Below are 22,218 nucleotides of genomic sequence, written 5' to 3' on the forward strand. Positions count from 1 at the left end.
CAGATGGCAAAACGCAGATATTAGCATGCACACACAAAAACACAAAATTGATTTATGTTGAGAGAGGATGGTCATGTTTAAAAAGACTCTTGATTGAATGTGGTTAACAGACCACAAGATTAGTGTATTTCTGTAGCAGTGAGTCTCAGGTTTTTTGATCCATGTCAGCAATTTAATCGCGAGAAGTTTTCCATTATATGTTGTAACACTTTACTATAAGCAGTGCACTCAAAGACATTTGAAAGTTCCAATTTTAATCTTTTTTTTACAAAGAGGTTACAAAAGGAATATATTAAGTTTAACTTACCATGGAATCGCTGGTATCTTGAAAAGCTGACGATGTTCAGACGATTAACATAATGTGCGTTAAGGGTGACCATTGCTTGACGGATATACAGTACACTTAATAAAACAAAACTTCAGTAAAAACTCGGAAGAATCAAAGACATCTTCCAGTAAGGTCAATATTTCAAGTCATTTATGGACATTCATTTGTTTTTTTCTAAATATACTCTCCTGCTTTGACCTTGTTGCCCTGAGTATGTGTGTGACCATAGTGACCAGCAGAGTGACTGCAGTGGAGGACGCCCACATTAGCTTTGGGGGTCAGACTTCCATAGAATCTACTGGGACACCTGACGTATCTAATCAGCCAGGATTATTTCCACTTGTGCTCATCGGTGCACCCATGGATGTATTAAAATTGAGGTGTGGTCAGGCACATCGCATTACTATTTTAAGGCAGCAGAAAGCCTTGTCAATGGTGTGGTATTTTCATGCTTATTTAAATGGCGTTATTAGATGTGCTTACATAGGCGCGTTCACAGTGCACATACACTCTGTTTACCTACACAGGGACATGCTTCAGTGCTTCTCCTCTTCCTCATGAATGTGGGTGCAGTTAAGGGTCTATGGGTTGTTAGACTGGGACAGGGGGGGTTGTTGATGTGACAGAGGAATAACAAACAGGGGAGGCAGAGGGTCTACCAGAAGTGTGAAGTAGTGAAGGGTTCTTGCTGCAAACGTAGAATTTGATCTGTCCCTTTAGCAGAGAGTCGTTCACTTCTCCAGTTTCCTGCATTATCCTTGTGCCAAGCCCTTTAATCCATCATTTAAAACAGGGCCCAAGATGGTTAAAAAATAACTAACTGATGTGTAGTCACTGTCCTTCACAGGTCTGTAGTTGTCCTCTGAATGTGCAGCATTTTCCACTCTTCTATTTTCTCTTGCACTTCATTATCATAATGTAATATAATGAAATATATAACTTTGTTATAAAGGTATTATTGCACAGTAAAAAATCAGATAAGAAATGTCATACATACATAAAACTTTAGGCACCAGTGTTGCATATGGACATGTGACATGTCGGAACACCTTCAGTCCTGCTGTAGTTTTTTTAAATAAACTCAAGCCCCTCGTATTTCACATCCCCAATCTTTGTCTCAGGCATCAGCACCTGACCATCAAGCGTAAAAGCAATGATGTAAGTGGCGATCCTGCCTGCATCCTCCTCTGATTTTAAGGCCAGAATGATCTGGTCGTCCGTGTCTGGAACAAACTTAAAAGAGGAAAAACCGTGGGTGGGGTCGAGGGGTCCGACATGCCGCGCAGATATGAAGCTGAAGTCTGCGGGGCACATCAGGAGAAGGTTTGTGGCACGCCGCTCGTCTGCGGTCTCTTCGTAGTGCTCGTGACTGGCTCGGCGAGGGAGGAAGAACCAGCGCTGGAGACGCTCACTCCACACAGCTGATTCATGAATAAGGTAGCCTGTGGCGGGGGAGGAAGCAGAGTGAGTAAGGGCTAACAGCGAGACTCTTGGGTGTCATTTTCACCTTGCAACTGGACCTTGGTAAGGCTGTAAGCGCCATGTACACTATCTGAAATGGTGGATTTTATGAGAGAACAGAGAGGTGTGTCTGTTGGAAGAACTGCAGACACACTTTTGTTAAATCCGTGATCAACATATTATTAAATGATCTGGACGGTAAATGAATTGGCTAACCGATCTCTATATGACAGGCTGTACAGAGGAAGCAAAATAAAAACATCTGCGCAGACCTGGAGGTTTGATCCCTGCTGCATTCCTCAGGGCATTGTAGTGTGGTACCCAATTATCATGCTCCACATTGCCATGGTAGCCAACCACTTTCACCCACTCTGGGTTGTTGTTGACAACTTCCCCTGAGGTCGTGGTCCACTCCTTCCCCAGGCCACCAACATATAGATGCTCGTCCTTCACTGCCAACCACTCTGCCTTGAACCCTGCACACACAGAAGACATACAGATGAGTCAAAAAAGCATGTTAATTGTCCCAGAGTTCTGTTTGCAGACAACTGAGGACAGGTCCCATACACTGGCTGACTGGATGTTTATTTGACTAGTCAATAGAAGAGTAATTACACAGGGAAAACACTCATTCACCCACTCTGTCCAAGCCACAATCTTAAACATGAACACAAATAAACACACATAAAACTGTAGCTGGTCACGGAAAATAATAATTTTAAAAATTAAAAAAAAAAAGCACACGTGTTCTCTAGATCCATAAAGGACATGATGTCTTAAATCCAGGGTGAGGAACAGAACCCTCCCCCTGAGTAAGACAGTCCAATACGAGTAAAGAGCTAAAAGACAACATGTTCTGTTTTGTTTTTGGCAAGTGCAAAACATTGGTTGTTTTTGAGCTACTTTAATCCATGTGTTGCTGTTGAAGCTTTTATACCATATATGTGATGTGGTCTTCTTCTATGATGTTGCATTTGGAGTTAGAAAACCCCTACAGTACCTTCTTCGTCATATTCTTTCCGTCAGTCCTAATTAACCTAATTGAGTTCAGAAGGACTTCACAGCACAGCTACTCAAGCACAGACCTTAACATCTCTTCCTATCACTCACCTTTAGGACCATGTACTGAAAACTAACCTTTGGAGACCAACCCATCACCGTCTGTTAATATAACCCAGGGGATGACCCGATTGCCTTCGATCCTGTACACCACTCCTGTCCGGTCGTCTACACTGTACAGGTGACCGTTGAATGCCACAAGCTCTGATAGCTCCATACCTGCAAAATAATTTATATATTTAAAAACAAAAAGAAGAGGTAATCCACACATTGATTAAAACAGAGTGTATATCCTTGTAAGTACTATATACCTCGTCCTTTCTCGGCGAGATGACTCTCCAGGGTGATGGTCTCAGGGTCCCACTCCACTTGCAGACTGTCAGCGCTCTGCGAGACAGTCAGGTAACCTGTTTTCATGTAGCTGAACCATGTCTGGTCCCTAGAGCTGCGTGATGCTGTGTCCAGGTCTGCAATCAAGCCTATACGGTAGCGGATGCCATTTGTTGTTCTCTGTGGCGGACTTAACGGGTAAGTGTCATTGTAAGACTTTCGCCTTTTCATGTGGTGGGCGACATTATGTACAGTTTGTTTGGGAGAGTCCCTGAGGATATCGTCATCTCCCTCACCATACAGGTCCAAACTGTGAGCACCACTGCGGAAGTACCCTCTCGCAGGAGTGTGGTGCAGGTATAATACAAGCACTAAAGCCAGCACGGCCACCACAGCAATTGCCCGCCATTTTGGGTAAAAGCGTGAGTCTGAGGTGGAGACTTGTGTCATGGATGCCAAGGCCAAGGGGAGGCCTCGAGCGGTAACACCGAGGGAGGTCATGGAGGCGTCGTCTTCATTCTCACCATCGGGCGTTGACTGGGACTGGTGATTATCACAACCTTGGATGGAGCAAACCAAACGGAAATGCAAATGAGGAGAAAGCGTTGTTAACACTTACAACTGACAAACACAATATTGAGTAAGAGTTGACAACATTTTTACAGGTCAATTGTTTTATTAATTTCAAAGTTAGCTAAGTTTGGTGAATGGACCCTTCAAAAGATGAAATCCAATTCCAATCCTAGCCCTTTTTCATAATATATTAAACAAGCTAGAGGCAATGAATTATTGTTATTATAAAAATTACTTTTAGTTACTGCACTTGACTTGTCTGTCAAATTTGAGGTCACTGTCGAGTTTGTCTCCCAAACTCAACAGACAATCCAGAAGTGGTTGGACTGAAATGGTGTTTTTTTTTCTCAGAGGAAGATATAATTATGAAATGACATGTGCTTCCTCATGATGGTCCCTAATGGGAGTAAATAAAGTGTGAACAGAACAGGCCCGAAGATTTAGCCTTGTGGTACCCCACAGGAGAGAGGAGATGTTGCGGAAATCATAGTGGTACTACAACACACAGAAGAAATAAGCCTGTTGACTAACAGCAGCAAGACTGTTTTGACAAAAGAAAGCAATGCCTCACTAGACACTAAACGAGACACTAAATTGCTCTTATATGTACCTGAATGACAGTCAGAATGCCTGTTTTTTTTTATAATTTTCACTAAGTTTTTCACTGAAAAAAGGCAAAGGCAACTGTGTCCCTGAGCTCTTATCAATATTTGCAGGTGCAAGGCTCTATTGTCATACTACCACTAGGCTCCAGTTATTTATTGTTCCTCTTTAGATCTGTGCTGACTTCCTATAGGCAACAAACTTAACCTGCAGGGCTCCTCCGCCAGTTTGCTTCCAATGCAAACAAGATGGCAAATGAACAGAAGCAGGAGTCCTGCATGCAGAGGTCTCTCCCTCTCTGGGCTCCGACTGACAGAAATCCGTCGTAGCAAAAGAAGCATTAATCCCTGAAAAAGGGCTTTTTGTTTGCTTTGTTTTCTGCAAACAAAGGAGCTTTGTTTTGTTGTTCAATCAGAACTTGTTAATATGCAAGCTGTGTAGGAAGCCAATGCATAATACTTACGATAGGATGATAAATGGAGTATGGTTGCAACAATTATTCGATTACTAATTTAATCGTCAGCTATTTTGATAATCGGTTAATTGGTTTGAATGTATTTTTATATAATTAAAACAAACTTTCTGATTTTTCAGCTTCTTAAATTGGAATATTTTCTGGGCTTTTTTGCTCCATGTAATAAATCAATCATTAAAACGGAATCGTTTTGGTTGGTGAAAAAGGTCATTTGAGAAAATTGCCATTTCCAGGTTTGGAGAAACATTTTTCAACATTTACTGATATCTTATAGACCACACAAGTACTTGATTAATCCAGAAAATAATTGACAGATGAATCGATTATGAAAATAACCATTAATTGCAGCCCTAAAATGGATGTTATTTTCCCTTTGTAGCCCAAAAGAAACTGAAAGTGTAAATCATCAAGTGTGAGGAGAAGGGAGGGAACCATTTATGATCACAATATGTCACATGAGTTCCAAGCAGGAGGTTATTCAAAACATTGAGGTTTCAGGTGTTGGGGCTGGCAGGGCACACATTCAGATGCACTGCCTGCTGAAATATGAGACGTGTGCTTGTTTCGGGAGAACACTGAACACCAAGGTAACCATCAACCTTTCTGACACCAAGGTCAACCGACAGGACAGTGTTAATATCTACCTGCAGCGGCTTCCAGTTCAATCATATTTTTACAGAACTGACCAATATTATCAGTTTTAAAATGTAAGTAAAGTAAAACCCATAATGAAAAATAAATTCCTTTTTTATGATTGTAAAACTAAAGCTAACATACCCAGCATGTTAGCTTTATTTTTACAATGAGGCTGCAATAATGGAGGCTGGACTTTCGGGACATCATTTCCAGGAGACTAGTTTTTCATGACATTGCCATTAGTAAGGTAAAGCATTTAATTTGGGTGGAGTGGCTCAGTGGTTAAGACCCTACCTTGTGTACCAAAGACATCATGGTCGCTAGTTCGATTCCACCCCTGGCTAATTGTACTTGATTCCATTGTAAGTCGCTTTGGATAAAAGCGTCTGCTAAATGACATGTAATGTAATGTAATGTAATTTCTAGAAAAAGATTGTCAGGGATCCCTGATGGTGAATTGAATTTAACTGGTTGGACATTAAAAACCCACTGCAAAGGTAATATAACCTAGTGTGCCTTTTAGTCTGAAAACTCACTTTTGAAAGTAACTAATCTACTAAAATATTCTACTAAAAAACTCTTAATTCAAAGTCCAATGAGATGATTTAATGGTTTCTTTTGATCGAAATATATTTGGTAGTTGTTGAAAAAGTGGAAACACAAGTTGGTTTTGATTTTCTTCAGTGATTACAGTGCAGTGGATGTAGTGCAGTACGGCCTTAATCTTTTCAATCATCACTGGGAGGAGGATACTTTTTCAGATAGGTATGGCATTTTACTTCCCCAGTTGTTCATTTTGACTAAATAGGTTCTCTGTGTGTACAAAATTGTATCAATCACTGTACATATCATGGTTAATAAAAAAAACGAAACATCCTTTGCACACTGTTTCTCTTCTATTCATATATCTGTTTGAAATCTAGTAACCCCATCGATATTTTACGTAATAAATCAGCTGAACTGCGCAACATGCAAATCTTAGCATACACAATGTCTGCAGGACAGAAAGAGGTGTTTGAGAACAATCCAACTTAAGCACTATAAGTAGTTAGACAGGTAGTATTTGGATGGAATAACACCTTATTAAACTATTGGTGGACAAATATTTGGGTGGAATCACCCTCTGAGGGTATAAAGCCTCTGGTTATGCAATGCATTGGGTGGAGTTGTCACAAAACCTGTAGTCCTAGAAATTCTGAAAGTCCAGCATCCAGTATAATGTGAACATATTAAAATTATGCAGCAACTATTTAGTGCAATTCAAGTTTTGATATCAGTCAATGTCAACAACAATCCCAATAAATATCTGACACTTTTCAACACATTTTTGTTGACAGGAATACACAAAAAGTGAAACAATACTATACTTGATTGATCATTTTTACCTTTTACGCCACAAAGGTTATGTTTTCAGTTGTGTTTATCTGTCTTTGAGCAGCATAACTCAAAATGTAAAGGAGGATTAAGTTGTTTTTTTTTTTTAAGATAGGGGAGTGTACTGACACAGTGGGAAAGGAGTGGCCTTGGCAGATATTTGAGATCTTTTTGTGGTTTCTCTTAGTTTATAATGGTTTTGAGGGAAAAAAAGTGCAGTGACTAATGCAGGACAAAGGGCAGAAACCTTTTTGAGTAATTTATAAAGCACTATTTCTTAAAACAAACTTACAGGATTGCTGGGGTCGGAGACATTACAACTGTCTCTTAATGTTACAGCTTTACAGTGAATGGGCTCTTAACTGTGGTGGTTAACTGTAAATAACACATGAGTGGTTGAGCTAAAGCAATACTTAAGGTGGGTATAATTTGGCAGCACGCTCACTGTTTGTATTTTCAAAGATCAATCAACCGTTCAGCAACTCAAAATAAATGTCACAACAGAATCAAAACACAAACTTTGTCTCTGCAACTGAGCAAAACAGAGTACACACAAATCACTGTGTACTGTAGCAAGGCTAAACTATTAACTATATTACGATACTGATGAATAAATATGACATCCAAGGCTGCAATGGTTAATCTATAAAGCGATAACTTACTTTTTCAACTAGTTTGATAACTCATAACTGGTCTCGGTGTTTTTTTTTAATAATTAAATCAAGCTCTCTGACTTTTCAGCTTCTTAATCTAAATATTTTCTGGTTTCTTTGCTACAGTTAACTCCAGATAAACAGTCAACACAGTAATCGATTCTAAAAAAATAATCACTAGTTGCAGCTCTAATAACATCACAAGTAAATTCAAAAGTATTACTTTACCCCTTTTGCCTACACACACAATCATAATGCCCTTATTGTCACTATTGTATGCAATGCCTACATAACATGTCTGTGCAGCACAGAGCCAAACACAGCTGCTGGTGTATGAACAGTTGAATTATTCACCCTTTCTTCGCCTCTTCTCCACTGGATAAGCTGCCACCATCTCGCCGGTCTCCTTTGCACGCAACTCATTCAGAAACTTCCCGTCCCTCAAGCTTCAAGCCCTCTGTCCCACATAAATAAATGATTCTATCTCACTCAGTCTCCTCCTCCTTCTCTCTGGTCCAACCTTCAGTCACAAACATGAGCCAGTCAGGAAAGCCAGACAAACAGGTAGTTGACTAGCTGACATACCTTCAGGCTTGAGCAACGACAGTACTGCGTCTTTAAAGGGCCAGTTACTTCCGAGTGTGCGAGTTAACTGAACAAACCAAACAAGCTGAGCGACCCGGTTCTCCTCCCACTAAACTCATTCTACATCTCACCGGCATCTCTCACTCTCCCACATGAAAATCTGATCTACTGTACATCTCTCGCCAAAATCCCTCCCTTGAATATCTGTTAGCTCAAGTTTCTCTTTATTATTCTAGAGAGTCTACAAAGAACCAGGCTTAGAGGAACTTGATATTTTGGGGGTGTTGTTAGATAAATGAGTTAAATGTAAAGAGAAACCACTTTAACTGCTGATTACTGATGACTAACTAAGTAAATGATGATTGAGCCAGAAATCATTAAATGGTGGACTGTAGTCCAGATCTGAACCTTTAATAATCAATAAGACGTTTGTATAGAATTTGTATTTATTTTGCAGTTTTTCTAGGCTTTTAAGGCATTAGGGGCCCAGGAATTTTAGACTAATTTATTGTAAAAACATAATTGACAAAACTCAGCCAATCTGAGCAGTGAATTCTGATAAGCAGTTGGACAGGAGTGAGACAAGAGAAAGGAAAAGTAGAGAAATACAGAAAAGAAAAAAAGAATAACTAGTAACTACATATGGCAAGTTCTGACATGCCAAACATTTTAATCTCTACAGATTCTTAAGAGATTTTCTCTTCCTTGCTTATAGGGTTGAAACTAATGTAATAAACACATTTGTGCTGAGTCGTTTCAAAGACATAAAATCTCCAACTGTGTAACAAATGTTTCTCTCGCGAAAAGAAGAAATAAACAGCCCAAACATGCTCAGTGATTTTGATCAGTATTGGGCCAATTCCCATTTATATCACCTTTACAATGAGGTACAACTTGTAAGGATCGTATATTCGATTATTGGAAAAGTTGGGGCACTACCCACACATTCAGCTGTGTTGCTCATTGCACAGAAGCACAATACTAATTATACCTTGTTGTAAAGGTGACTTTACAACAAACTTACTTTTACAGCAAACTTTTTTGCGTTTAAATTCAGTTCCATATTCCTGTGCCCGCTTGTTTTTAAAGCTTGTAAATAGTATCTCAATATTTTAGGCTATGTCCTGATGTATCTCAATATATCCTTGCACCCATGAAGTTTTATTTTTAGAGGTCTGTGCTTCTTACAGGACGGTAGCAACACTTATACTGAATACTGTCACATCCTCCACCCTACCCCTACCCTACAAAATAAGGTAATTTCTGTATATACGAGCTGTATATGTGTATTATACTTCAAATACAATTGTCTGTAATTGTCTTTTTTACATTTAATGAAGGGTGTTTACATGTAATGCTCAATTAGGGATATTTGCACGTGTAAGAAACCATAATATTGTTTTTTCTATGACACAATACTTAATACGATGCACTTATTATGCATCTTGCACATGGCAAATACGGTAATACATAATACAAAAAACTGAACACTTAAAATAATAAAAACTAAACTAATACTAAGCATTTACAACAAACCCGCTTTAAAAACTAATTAAAACTAAAAGTCAAAACCAAATAAAAACTAAAAACCTTGGTGAGCCCACAGACAGCCAGTCAGCTACGGCCACGCAGGCAGAGGAGAGCTGAGGCGAGTCATGGAAGCCCCGGCAACACTTGTAAACTTTAACCGGCTTCCTACTACACAAACATGTCAACCTGAAACCTGCACACGTCGTCGGGGCGTTTAGACGCCGACGTACTTTCGAATGAGAGCGCTGTCACATAGCGTCACAACAGTTTAATACAAGTTATAAAGAGGGAGAAAACCGTTAGCTGTGTGGCTAACAGAGGCTAGCGCGACTCTGCTAGCGTCAAGCGTTGGCGCAATGATGCGAATGTTACAGCTAACTGCTAATAACAGTCTCGAAAGTGAAGTACGTCGTTTTGTCATCGTGACTTCGTGGCTGGTTGAGGTTCTGTGCTCACCTGGTCCAACAGATGCTCTTGCGGGCACTGTCTGCTCGATGTTTTCCAGCTTCTCAGCGGTTGTAAAGCGTCTCCTGCTCAGAGATTTCCTGCGCACTTTGAACCACAGCACAGTGGAGATGATGATGTTGTGTCAGACACGGAACTACAACAGGACACAAACCACTGCATGTGTGTGCGCTGCCTTGAAAGCAGCAAACTTACGAGTGATCAAAAAAATAGTATGATTCGTTATTAGAGGAAAACCACGTTTTTTCGCTGAATTAAAACAATTTTGTGTACCACGGAACACCAAATGCAACCAGACTAAGCAAAACAAGTCCATCAAGCTCTTCTAACAAACACACAAATAAGAGTCAACAAAATGTGTCACATATCATTGTGATTATTCCTTGAGCCATATAACCTGCTGCACTTCATCTAAATCCATATTACTTATGTGTTGGTCACAGACACAGGAAAAAAAAATGACAAACAACTAAAATATAACCTCTTTGGCAAAGGTAAGAATAGTGTAAACCAAGTTTTCACACACCCTGAGTAAGATATTATTACATTATAGCCAATGTAAAATTGTTTTCTGTACTATGGATGAACAGACACATCAGGGAAACTGTTGTTTTGTTCAATTCTTCCCACTCTCCCCCCCCAGTCTTGCAAGTACAGAATGTGATGTCTTTGCTTGAATAATGTCTATGAGAACAAATAACAATCACAACCTTATATCTCAAAAAGCAAGCAAGTAAACTGTGGTGTAGAAGTTTATTGTCTGGTGTAAACAATGAGTCAAGATGAGAGCAGTAACAACGTGCATCATTTTTATAAACATATGTCTGTTTCACTATCAGTATTCTGCAACTATATTACAATTTAAAAAAAAGAAAAGAAGAAAAAAGTGCAAATATATCAGCATTTACCACATTAAATTTCCCTGTGTGAGATATCACCACTGTGGGGACTACAACAAAACACATCATTCACATTGTATTATGTATGACAGTAATCTTCACTTTGGGACTTGTTATTGTCCTTTTCCGAGGACTTACAGTTGTTGTGCAGATTGTCGCTGTGAGCCGGTTTATCACTGGTATAATGTGCTACTATACCACCATCTTTGAAGTAGTTCGTTTTCAGGCACAAAATGTTTTTACACATGAATGTGGTTGTAACATGTGAAGTTTACTTAGGACAAGAGAGAATAGAGATCAAATCAAATGATGAAACAGTAAACTAGATGTTGAAAACAATCCGTGCCATATGAGTTTAAAAGCAATCAAAAATGGAAAGAAATTGTAAATTTGTGTGTTGACTCGAGATTAGATGACGAAACAGACACCTCAGCTCCTCCCCATCATCTTCAAGAGAAGCTAAAAAAAAATTTAAATATTCATTGGTGGTTGTTCAAAGTACATACCACAAAACATTGAAGACTAGAAAGATGTATAGAGTTCAAGTGAGGGTTAAGCACTATGATCTTAAACATGTATTGTGGTAAAAATGTGAAGTTCTAGACAGATACATTACATATCGAACTGAGTAGCAGGTTTAAAGAGCCATTAGCTTGGGGCAGATTCGTACTTTCATACTGTTTAACATTTAAACACTGCCCATGGTAATCCACAAATGTAGGTTTAACTTTTTGAAAGACTGTCTTTATTTTAATAAAAAGCTATTTCCAGGATAATACTGTGGTAGCTAAACATTTCCGATAAATATTAAACTATAACCTGGACCTCACACAGACATCAAAGCTATTGGTCAAGGAAAGAAAACGTACGGCTGAATGTAGAGCTGCAACTAACGATTATTTTCATAATCGATTGAGCTAACGATTATTTTCATAATCGATTGAGCTGACGATTATTTTCTCAATTAATCGAGTAATCGTTTGGTCCATAAAATATCAGAAAGCATAAAAAAAATGTTGATCACTGTTTGTCAAACCCAGAAATGATGATGTTCTCAAATGTCTTGTTTTGTCCACAAACCAAAATGATTCCGTTTTAATGATTTCTTTGTAATCTGGAGCAAAGAAACCAGAAAATATTCAAATTTGAGACGCTGAAACAATCAGAAATCTTGTTTTAATCATGAAAAAAGCTTCAAACCGGTTAATTGATTATCAAAATAGTTGACGATTCATTTAGTGGTCGATTAATCGAGTAATTGTTAGAGCTCTAGCTGAAAGTATGGCTGGGCATATGGCAAAAACATGAGCACAATAAAAAGGTTTCAAGTCAAATAATATTGATTATTATCATGATAAAAATGTCCGATAATTAAAGATTGGTTTTTGCTCCTGAGTTAAAGTTGATGGAAGCAGTTAATTGTGGTTCTAAAATTCTTTATGACCAAAAAAACCCCAAACATTTAACAAATAAGGTATTAAAAATGTATTTCATAGCAATTGTGCTGTGTCTCATAGTGTGATTGCACAGTGCAAAACATTGCCTTAATATATCTAGAACCTTTGTTATATCACACTCTATATTGCTATTGAATTAATGCCATTCCTAGTAGATTTTGAGTACATGTGTACCTTTGTTAGGTGATAATCTCCATCTACCAGCTGCTCGATGATATTGAAGTGGTCCGTGTTTGGCACGTCCTCCATAGTCACATTCAGTCCTGACGCCTCTAAAGCCTTGAAAGACAGAGATTTGATAACACAAAGCTGAGGGAACCACACATATTAACACATTATATGATATATTATAATTATATAACATGCATGTTCTTGTATCCTAAAAACAAAATATCCAGATGAACAGTGACCATATTAATAGCAGTGATGCATGTTTTCTGGGTTAGGGTTAGCAGTTAAGCAGCACTGACTTTGTAGTACTCTTGTGACTGCTTGCGAAACTCTTGCGAGTCATTCTCGGCAACGGCCACAACAACGTGGCAACTGGAGGAGGAGAGTTTGAGCTGAGGGACCAGCGTGCTCGGGCTGTTCCTGATCGCCACCTCTCTGCAAAACATGGGACAACCGGGGACAGAGGGGTGAGACACTGACTGACACGACAGATCACCAGATGCTCCTCCACAATGACACAATCAAAACATTCTGATTAAGACACAACACTTTCCTCATCACTATCATGGCCTTTACAGACGTGCACATACTGTACAACTGATGGATGACTGCAGGGTTTCTCAATCTGATTTATATCATGAGTTTGTTTTTCATGGAATTCACTTTTATCATCATGTGAGTGGAAAAGAGCTCCAAACATTATTGTAAAATGTCTGTAAAAATGAAACAAAAACAAAAACAAAAAGTACATCACAAATAGCACTACGTGGCACCAGGTTGACAAACTGGGGATTATGAGGAGAAATCAAGTTAAGGAAGGATATGGCATAATGTCTTTACATGTTGTTGTTAGTCTGATTACAGTAAAAAATAATAATAACAATAATTCACATACACTACGTGAAAATGACAATTGCAGGACTGCAATGTGATTACATGATTTAAAAAAACTCACTCAAACCCATTAGTCAAGTCTAATATAAAATAGGTGTAGTTAGGATTCACAAACTACCTGGTCTCATGAGCTGACCCAAGTATGCTTATCCAAATAAAGACTGATCTTTTATCACAGATCAAATAGTTTGTGTCCTTTAATTGTAATTGCAAAGCTGAAATGAACCAGTGATTGGTGTCAGGATTAAAGTTGAGCATATTATTACTGTGCCCGTCTTAACAAAAACATTAACTAACACTAAATAATTACCTGTACACAAATGAGTAATTTCCTTTGTGAATTGTGAAAAGTGAATTGTGTGTAACAACCAAAAATATAAAATGGCCTACATACTCTGTCATCTTCAGAGGCTCATTGATATATGTGGACTGGATGGGCAGCAGGTCATATAAGCCACTGACCAGGAAAGCCCCTGGAAGATAATATTGTAAACAAAAAAACATAATTTTCAGGAAAACACATGAATACATGAACTATGCAGTATTTGTCTGAGGCCCAGTCTACATGTAGTATTTTTTAACAATTAAGCTTCTTCTGTGCTTTAAGGTGTTTCAGTCACATGAGTGTGAGCACGCCCAGCACTTATTGGCCGCGATCTGGTCCTTCCAATTGTGGGTGCCTTCCGATTTGAGGCTGGTTTGAACAGATTATCAGGATTTTAAAATCCACCTGCATCAGTTGCATGTGGCCAACAAAGTCAACTTCAGACCCTGCACCTACATGTGGACGTGGCCTCAGTCTTGTAATTATGTTCATCGTTTTCTTCCACTTCAGTTCATTTCGCCTGATAAACCCTCCTCACCTTTGATCTGTGGAGCGATGCTGTACTGTGACCAGTCAGTGGAGAGGACCATTGCAGCCAGGTGAGCCCCGGCAGAGTGTCCACACAGGTACAGACCACTGAGGGAGGGAGATCAGAGAGAATTTATCAAACACAAACTGAGATGCAGTAGGTTTAGAACGAATACGGTGATATCTTAACTCTCTGTGAATGAGAGAAAGAGAAAATTGCATTACAATACAATGTATTAAGATGACTCAAACTGGGTGATGATAGGGTAGGAAACAAGAAAAGGCACCTGATGTGAGAATACTGTTGAACAACAGACACAACACTCCTGCGTACTTGAGACACCATCAAGTCCATGTTACCTGAAAAGGCAGTGCAAGTTCACAGATAGACTGAAATCTGTCCTGAAATGATCCGTCTTTGTCAGAAACAGAAAGACTGTACCTTTGGGGGCGATGTCGTAGCCGACAGCAACCACCACCACACCTTTATCGACGAGCGGAACGGCCATGAATCCCGATTCCTCCTTGCTGTTTGTGCACAGAACATCAGCTTGAATTGAAAGACATCTATGATACAGTTCAGAGGCTTCGGAGTGTGCAGAGCAGTGTACCTGAGAAACTGCCAGTATCCACCATGTATGTAAATCACAAGTGGGACATCTGAAACAGAGAAAATGGTCATGCTTGAAACCAGCTTCTGAATATTTGAAGCGTGACACTGAGGTGGAAGCCACACATGTCCGTCCATACCCAAAGAGTCGGTCCTGGGTATGTAGACGTCCAGTTTCTCTCCATCTCCCTCCCCGTATGGCACGTTGAGTAAAGTTTGAGCCAGAGCACGGGCTCGCTCCGTACCTGAGCAACACACGGTGGCAAAGAATGACATTATCTATATACCTATATATGTATCTATGTATACATATATATATATACACACACACACACATATACTGAAACAATGTACTGCTATTAAAAAGAATCTTTAGAGAACGTTCTCTTTTGGTTCCCACAACGTTCCCTAACGTTACTGTGTCACTACCTTCATACAACCTTTAGAGAACGTTCTCTTTTGGGTCCAGAACATTCCCCGAATGTTACTTTTCAACAACCTTCATACAACCTTTAGAGAACGTTCTTTAAAGGTTCCCAAAACGTTCCTCTAACGTTACTTAGTCACAACCGCCATACAACCTTTAGAGAACGTTCTCTTTTGGTTCCCAGAATGTTCCCTTACTGTTAATCTGTCACAACCTTCATACATTAACATGACAACATTCCTCATACATACCTAATATTATTTGAAACTGTGCACATTAGTAGTGTAAACACACATTTGACACGACACCTGCTGTGCTCCTCCACCACCGGGGCTGCGTGTTTGTTTCCTGAGTGTGTAACTACCGTCTAACCTCAAAACATACCGACCTTCCTTCAGTGCATTGGCGTGGGCCTTGACCACGTCGTCTGCGGACATCCTGTGCGACCACCGACTCGGTGACAGCTGCCGCTCCAGCTCCTGTCAGAGGCAGAGAGAGACTCCAGTGAGCCGGGCGGCCATGAAAGCCCACAACACCAGTGGGCGTGTGTGTGTGTGTGTGTGTGTGTGTAAATCACGGTCAACAGCGCCCTCTCCTGCTCTTGTTGGGTAAGGCTGCCTGCCACTGTTTTTATAAAGCAACACTATGTCAATTCTGTGTCACCTTCTTAAACCTGAGACCATGTATAAAATGTGAACGTAGTTCTCTGGGTTGCAGGTGGAGGCCAACCAGGAGAGACTATACTGACTAACCAGTGGGGGGCAACAAGCAAAAATGATTCAGTTCAAATGGAAGACCAAACAGTTCCACAAATGGGGACAAACAATTCTTTTGTTTGTTTGTCAGAAATCTTTTACTTTGATGGATGACGCAGACTGGACCAACAATAAATAACTATTTACAAATAAATATTTGATGGGAAAAAAAAATCACATTTGCTCTCAACCTAAACATGTGTACGAGACAAAACTTACGATTCATCCTTCTCCAAAATTAGCAGCTTACATTCCGAAGCACAAACCTAAACAACTCAGGACGTGCAACCTCTAATCACAAGGCCTCAGTGTAGCACCGTAACACAGTTTTCTTATAAACACAGAACTCTTAAATGCACATTGAAAGAATTTGTCTGTCCTTCCAAATAAAAAAGATCATTACAAAAAAAGAAAATCTTTTACTTTTACCTTATCACAGAGGCCTAAGAGATATATCAGCCACTCATTAATAGATGAACGAAAGGACGAATGAATACATGAATACACTTACATCTCTATCCATTTCAGTCCAGTGCATTGTGGTTGTTTTTTTTTTGGTGTTTAAAGTGACTTGATCCAGCTGAAGTTCACGCACAGATATGTCCAAACAGCACGTGCTCAGCTCCAGTGCTACTGAAAGACTGGACTTTGGACTTTGGACCACCCTGATGTTTAAACTGTAAACCAATCAGAATCAAACAGAACAAAGACACAGACGTTGATAAATCAACAATTCAAATCTGTTTCATGAAGGAGGTAAAAATATGACTAAGCAAGGTCAGATGGTAAGGAGGGCAAGAATCAAAGGACAGAGACTTTTCCTGCAATAAGTCACAATGTCTGGAGCTGAGAAAACAGTCTGAGCACAAAGAGACATCCATTTATTAGTTTAAGCACATGTCAGCTACTCCTACTGACACCTTTTCTTTTTAACGTATAGGTTTGTTTATCCATTCTTTATCAATGTGTGAGTGGGTACCGATAAAAAGGACACACAGAAATAAAAACATGTCTGTGGTGATGAGGGAACTATGTCAGATAGCTGAAATACTCTTATGGAAAAAAACAGTGCTTTTCTGTTTACATCCTCTTCACTGTTTCTAAACAAACACAACTTTAATTCGGTATATTTCAAAGTTGGATTGTGTTACATCTCAGATTTTATTTGTTGTTTTGTTGCAGTATGTGTTACATTCTGTATATTTTCTGTCCTGGACAATCTTTTTTACTATTTGAACCATAGTCATTGTCCAACCCAATGACTATGGTTCAAATAGTAAAAAAGATTAAAATTTAAAAATTTAAAAGCAATGGTTTATGTGCCACATAAACTTGACACAAAATCCCCAAATAAATAATTAACATCAAAGAAAAAATGATTATTCAACACAAACTACTTCCTCTTCGATTTTAAGGATCAAATATGAAATAAATCACATATAAATAAATCAGAGTTTAATGTTATAAAAAGCTGAACCCCAAACCTTCTTTCAAAACATGCTTTCCTTCCCTCCAACTGGAAACCCTACATCTTCTGCAAACATACACAGGCAGTGCGCATGCCCTGAACTCTGTGCTTTGATTTGTCAAAACTTCTCCGTTTGTCCTCTTACCCAATCAAAGGCAGCGTTACAACTACGTCACAACTATTTATCCCACGCTCATTGGTCACAAACATTTCCGGTATAAAAACCGCCGCCGAGCTTGGACACAGCGCGCCACATTCACCTTTTCAAGAGTTGCGGCTGCTTCAGAGAGGATAGATATAATATATAACACTATTATAATTTATTATTTTTGCCTTTTGTTTAAAACTTTGAATAAAAATGGACTGTGTGGATTTCCCTAGAGTTCTTCCAAACTCACCGAGGAAAGCGCGAGGACAAATTCAGGTTCGTCTCTCATTGTTGAGTCTAAATAATATCATTAAGTCCAAGTAACCTTATTTATTTAATTGAGGTAAAGCTGAAGATTAGTATTAAGCTGTGTGAGTGTATTTCACTCGTCTCTGACCGAGCTCATGAGGTGTCCGTGTTTGTTTTCCCCCTGCAGGTCATCTTTGGACCCATGTTTTCAGGAAAAAGGTGAGTTTTTCAACCGTTTAATCAACACGTACCTGAGCTGTTTTATTGTAAGGACTGACGGTTCATTTAAATTTAATCCACTGTGTAAAGTGATGTGGGAACAACAATAATGAGCTGCAACACTTCACCATCCCGCCAAATCTCCTCCTGCATTGTTTACCCCTTGTCAGTATAACGTGCATCTGCGTGAAGTTCATGTTATAAACAGCTGATGTAGCCAATCTTAGTAATGTTAATGACATCACAACGGTTGTGATGCAGTGCTTCAATCTCGGGGGTTAAATTATGGAACAGTCTAACAGATTAATTAAAGAAGAGTGACAACATAATCTATATCATAATCTCGTCCATCTATGAAATATCAGCAGAATAAATAATATCATCGTCAGTCTTAAAACAATTTGATACATAAAACAAATAAGGTGTGGAAATGCAGAAAATGAAAACTCAAAAACGAATCCAAAAGTCATCCCAGTCCCTAAACATTATACATCATTACATCATATAATATACACGTAATACTCAGCCCAAACTTATCTTGTGCCGGGTTCATGTACTAACTATGAAGGAGGTGTTTGTGGGTTTGAAGACATACTTTTGGGTTTCCTTGTGGAAAAAATGTACAGTTAAAATAAGACTTAATTACAAACTCACAGGATTAGTGTAGTAAACAACAATAGAAACCACATACAAAGACAAGACAAGAAAATAAACAAACAAAACGGTATCTAATATATGTGCGTAAATATTATTATTTTCTTTACTGTAATTTCTATAACACTGAATATTATTTGGAGTACATAAACCAACATTTTGATGAGAAATGTTTGAGTCAATCATAATTTAACTACATGCACATAAATATCAGTACAAATGCTGGGAAACAAATCATTTTGCTAATTTTATTAGGTGCACCCCAAAATCTAAATAACCTGACCCAGTCTCCAAACTCCTGTTAAGATTCTCATCATTATTATCTGTTGTCGTTTCTGCATGTTCAGCAACACACTGGTTTCACTGACATTCACGGAATTGCTGTCATTTGTTTATGTTGCAGCACTGAACTGATGAGGAGAGTGCGGCGTTTCCAGATTGCCCAGTATAACTGCCTGGTGATTAAATATGCCAAGGACACGCGCTACTCTGATACGGGCATGGCCACACACGACAAGTATGTTTTCATTTACTTCTTACTTTTTACTTGTTGATGTTCCCTGGTTTGTGCGTTGTTTAGGGGACATGATGATTTTGGCAGTGGGCATGTAAGATTTCAACTGCACTCACAGATGAAGCAGTTGAAGTTATATCCTGTCCGTTTTTTTTCTAGAAACACAATGGAAGCTGTACCTGCAAACTGTCTGGCAGACGTGAGGTCTCTGGCACTACAAGTCTGCGTCATCGGAATTGATGAAGGACAGTTTGTAAGTAAAAAAAAAAACACACAGTATATTTCCTATTTTTCATTTAAACTTTTAACCTTCAGGGAGACAATGGTGTTTGAATGTCTGCTGTTTATTTACAGGAACTCTTACCTTAACTCGGTTTCTGATCCAGGATTTTTATTAGACGGAGAGAAGTTCTTGTCCACTAAATCTGTGCTTCTCCTTTTGTTACCGCAGTTCCCAGACACGGTGGAGTTTTGTGAGGAGATGGCAAATCTGGGAAAGACGATCATTGTAGCTGCCTTGGATGGAACTTTCCAGAGAAAAGTATGTGTCAGTTTGTCTCTGGGATGTTGGCAAACAGTTCATTAACCCTTAGAACACAAAGCATTTAGGCTGCTTTTTCCCCATTACTATTTTAAAACTGTATATACAGACAGAGGCTATAAGAATGTGCAATATAGAGTGTCTTTTATATATTTATATATATATACACACACACACACACACACATAGTTTTTTTTTTCACCACAGCCTGTAGGCAATCTGATGACATGAATACGTCACATTTCAAAGTTCACTTGGCTCGTTTTTATGAACAAAAATTGTCTATATTGTGACTTCTGCACAATTATCACTACTCTCACTTTAAAGAATAAAAAAACTAATCATAAACTTAAAACTAATCCTAACTTTGACTGACCTATAAACACACACCCCTAGGATGTCTGTATAAGGAGTTGTGTATTATTCCCACTGCAATTTAGCGAGGGTGCACCTGTGGCACAGATCCGTGCCGTGTGAGCCCTAAGGGTTAAGAAAGAGACGCTGTTCAAGATTCTGAAAGGTCAGAAAGAGTGTCACAACAAAATGTCCAAAACAAGGAACACATTTTCAGGCTGTGGAACAGTCCGCCTGTGCAGCAGCACTTAAACGGATAATGTGCTCATTATTCCACACTATAGTGAGTCCATTCTCTTCTTGTAATGCAGTCACACCTGACTGAGTTTTCTGCTGTCCCGTACATTCCTACAGCCATTTGGAAACATCCTGAATCTCGTGCCTCTCGCTGAGAGTGTGGTGAAGCTCCACGCTGTCTGCATGCAGTGTTACAAAGAAGCTGCCTACACGAAGAGGATAGGAGCAGAGACGGAGGTGAGGGGGGGCAGGGGCAAACATGCATTAACAAGCTTGGCCATATGAAGTGCTTTACTATGACGGAGCATTAAAGCCAAACTGAAAGATAAAGTCATAATATTATGAGAATAAAGTTGTAATTATCATTCAAACAAAATCTCAAATGATCAGCTGCGACCTGCGTCAAGATGAGCAAAGTGGAGCATTTACATTTTGATTGGGGCTTCACAGATATAATAGAAATACTTAATATTTTGTCACATCAGCACCACATTATCTTTAGCAGCAGGACTTCACAAACAGACAAGGAGAAAATCATCTCTTTTGTGGACTGGAGGAGGAAATGGCTGCTCGTGGCCGACTGCAGGCTATCGCTGGTTACATCTGTGTTCTGTTGCTATTTAATAATAATCCATTTCATTAGATTTTTTTTTTTTTAAAAAGAGTCATTACGACTTAATTCTCGTAAAATTCTGACCATATTCTTGTAATATTATGACTTTTTTTATATTACAACTTTATTCTCGTAAACTTACGACTTTATTCTTGTTATATGACTTCATTCTCGTAATATTAGGACTTTATTCTTGTAATATTAGGGCTTTTTTAATATTACGATTGTATTATTATTATTATTCTCGAAAGATTACCTTTTTTTTTCTCTCCAGTTTGGCCGTAATACTTCATCATACTTTAAAACTCCAGTGGTGGTGACAATTTTACTCCTGATTCAGTATTTGTTCCAGCTGTTTAAATTAATAATAGAATAAGGGTTAGGGTTAGATAATAGAATAGAAAAGGATCATTTTTACGAATGTGTCTTTACCAGAAACTTGCAGAGTGGGGAGATCAGGGGAGATCAATTCAGACTGTATTCAATTTTTTTTTTTGGTCCGTGTCACAGGTGGAGGTGATTGGTGGTGCGGACAAATATCAGGCGGTGTGTAGAAAGTGTTATGGGGGTCTAATGGAGGACAAAGAAAACAGTGCCCCCTTCAGGAATGAAACGCCACATCATGCCCTCGTGGGAAAACTTGGAGACTCTGGAGTTCCCCGGAAACTTTTCTCCTCGCTCCAACTGAATGCAAAATAAGACGTTACAGAAGTTCAGTGGAGACTTGAGAAATTTATTAATTTCTCTAGCTTTTAACACCTCGGTAGTCTTTTTGTATTTATGTGACCTGTTTGTTTGATTGTTTGTACTTAATTGACGCGGACAATGCAGATAGTGTCAAACCCTTCAACTCACTGCCATCTCTAAACATGTCTAACATTTGTCTAAAGATTAGACCTGCCAAATATAAAGGTTTTTAATTTATTTATTCCATTATAAACAAATGCATTTTCCTGCTCTCTATCTAAATGAATTTATGTCAAAGCTGAGGTTACCTCAAATTGCAATATGTATGGAAAGTCAGGAGTGGTCCTGAAGTAAAAATGTATGGTTTCAAAGCCTTTTCAGTGTCATTTATTTGGC

The 22,218-nt window shown here is 38.9% G+C and overlaps 3 protein-coding genes across 4 annotated transcripts; 1 reads left to right on the forward strand and 2 right to left on the reverse strand.

Moving 5' to 3' along the window:
* Positions 1-237: 237 nt before the first annotated feature.
* On the reverse strand, positions 238-10,219 carry cant1b (calcium activated nucleotidase 1b). 2 transcript variants are annotated; one of them, XM_044029083.1, is made up of 5 exons: positions 10,064-10,219; positions 3,160-3,738; positions 2,927-3,067; positions 2,062-2,265; positions 238-1,770 (listed from the first exon to the last, which is right to left on the reverse strand). In XM_044029083.1, exons 2-5 carry the CDS (start codon positions 3,677-3,679, stop codon positions 1,400-1,402), a joined length of 1,236 nt encoding a protein of 411 aa, XP_043885018.1. In that variant the 5' UTR covers positions 3,680-3,738; positions 10,064-10,219; the 3' UTR covers positions 238-1,399. The 2 variants fall into 2 exon arrangements, with proteins under 2 accessions (XP_043885018.1, XP_043885017.1); XM_044029082.1 differs by lacking the exon at positions 10,064-10,219 and adding an exon at positions 7,847-7,957.
* Positions 10,220-10,867: 648 nt separating this feature from the next.
* afmid (arylformamidase) lies at positions 10,868-15,922 on the reverse strand. The gene is made up of 10 exons (XM_044029084.1): positions 15,772-15,922; positions 15,097-15,201; positions 14,958-15,006; positions 14,789-14,874; positions 14,634-14,706; positions 14,357-14,454; positions 13,888-13,966; positions 12,899-13,034; positions 12,603-12,707; positions 10,868-11,430 (listed from the first exon to the last, which is right to left on the reverse strand). Exons 1-10 carry the CDS (start codon positions 15,818-15,820, stop codon positions 11,401-11,403), a joined length of 810 nt encoding a protein of 269 aa, XP_043885019.1. The 5' UTR covers positions 15,821-15,922; the 3' UTR covers positions 10,868-11,400.
* A 1,891-nt stretch (positions 15,923-17,813) lies between these two features.
* tk1 (thymidine kinase 1, soluble) lies at positions 17,814-22,193 on the forward strand. The gene is made up of 7 exons (XM_044029086.1): positions 17,814-18,030; positions 18,191-18,222; positions 19,280-19,393; positions 19,550-19,643; positions 19,842-19,931; positions 20,640-20,759; positions 21,646-22,193. Exons 1-7 carry the CDS (start codon positions 17,965-17,967, stop codon positions 21,832-21,834), a joined length of 705 nt encoding a protein of 234 aa, XP_043885021.1. The 5' UTR covers positions 17,814-17,964; the 3' UTR covers positions 21,835-22,193.
* The last annotated feature ends 25 nt before the right edge of the window (positions 22,194-22,218 follow it).

The sequence above is a fragment of the Solea senegalensis genome, linkage group LG6, assembly GCF_019176455.1.
Source record: "Solea senegalensis isolate Sse05_10M linkage group LG6, IFAPA_SoseM_1, whole genome shotgun sequence".
NCBI classification, from domain to species: domain Eukaryota; kingdom Metazoa; phylum Chordata; class Actinopteri; order Pleuronectiformes; family Soleidae; genus Solea; species Solea senegalensis.

What these genes read in the sequence shown, in the direction of transcription:
- cant1b (XM_044029082.1), bottom strand. Translation starts at nt 7,886, where the DNA reads ATGGTGGCAGCTTATCCAGTGGAGAAGAGGCGAAGAAAGG. An exon ending in GGAGAAGAGGCGAAGAAAGG is followed by an intron (nt 3,739 to 7,846) that starts GTGAATAATTCA and finishes GCTCCATCCAAG; the next exon opens with GTTGTGATAATCACCAGTCC. An exon ending in TGATGGGTTGGTCTCCAAAG is followed by an intron (nt 2,266 to 2,926) that starts GTTAGTTTTCAG and finishes CTGTGTGTGCAG; the next exon opens with GGTTCAAGGCAGAGTGGTTG.
- afmid (XM_044029084.1), bottom strand. Translation starts at nt 15,820, where the DNA reads ATGTCCGCAGACGACGTGGTCAAGGCCCACGCCAATGCACTGAAGGAA. An exon ending in ACCCAGGACCGACTCTTTGG is followed by an intron (nt 15,007 to 15,096) that starts GTATGGACGGAC and finishes TCTCTGTTTCAG; the next exon opens with ATGTCCCACTTGTGATTTAC. An exon ending in CAACAGTATTCTCACATCAG is followed by an intron (nt 14,455 to 14,633) that starts GTGCCTTTTCTT and finishes TCCCTCCCTCAG; the next exon opens with TGGTCTGTACCTGTGTGGAC.
- tk1 (XM_044029086.1), top strand. Translation starts at nt 17,965, where the DNA reads ATGGACTGTGTGGATTTCCCTAGAGTTCTTCCAAACTCACCGAGGAAA. An exon ending in CCCATGTTTTCAGGAAAAAG is followed by an intron (nt 18,223 to 19,279) that starts GTGAGTTTTTCA and finishes TTTATGTTGCAG; the next exon opens with CACTGAACTGATGAGGAGAG. An exon ending in ATGGAACTTTCCAGAGAAAA is followed by an intron (nt 19,932 to 20,639) that starts GTATGTGTCAGT and finishes ACATTCCTACAG; the next exon opens with CCATTTGGAAACATCCTGAA.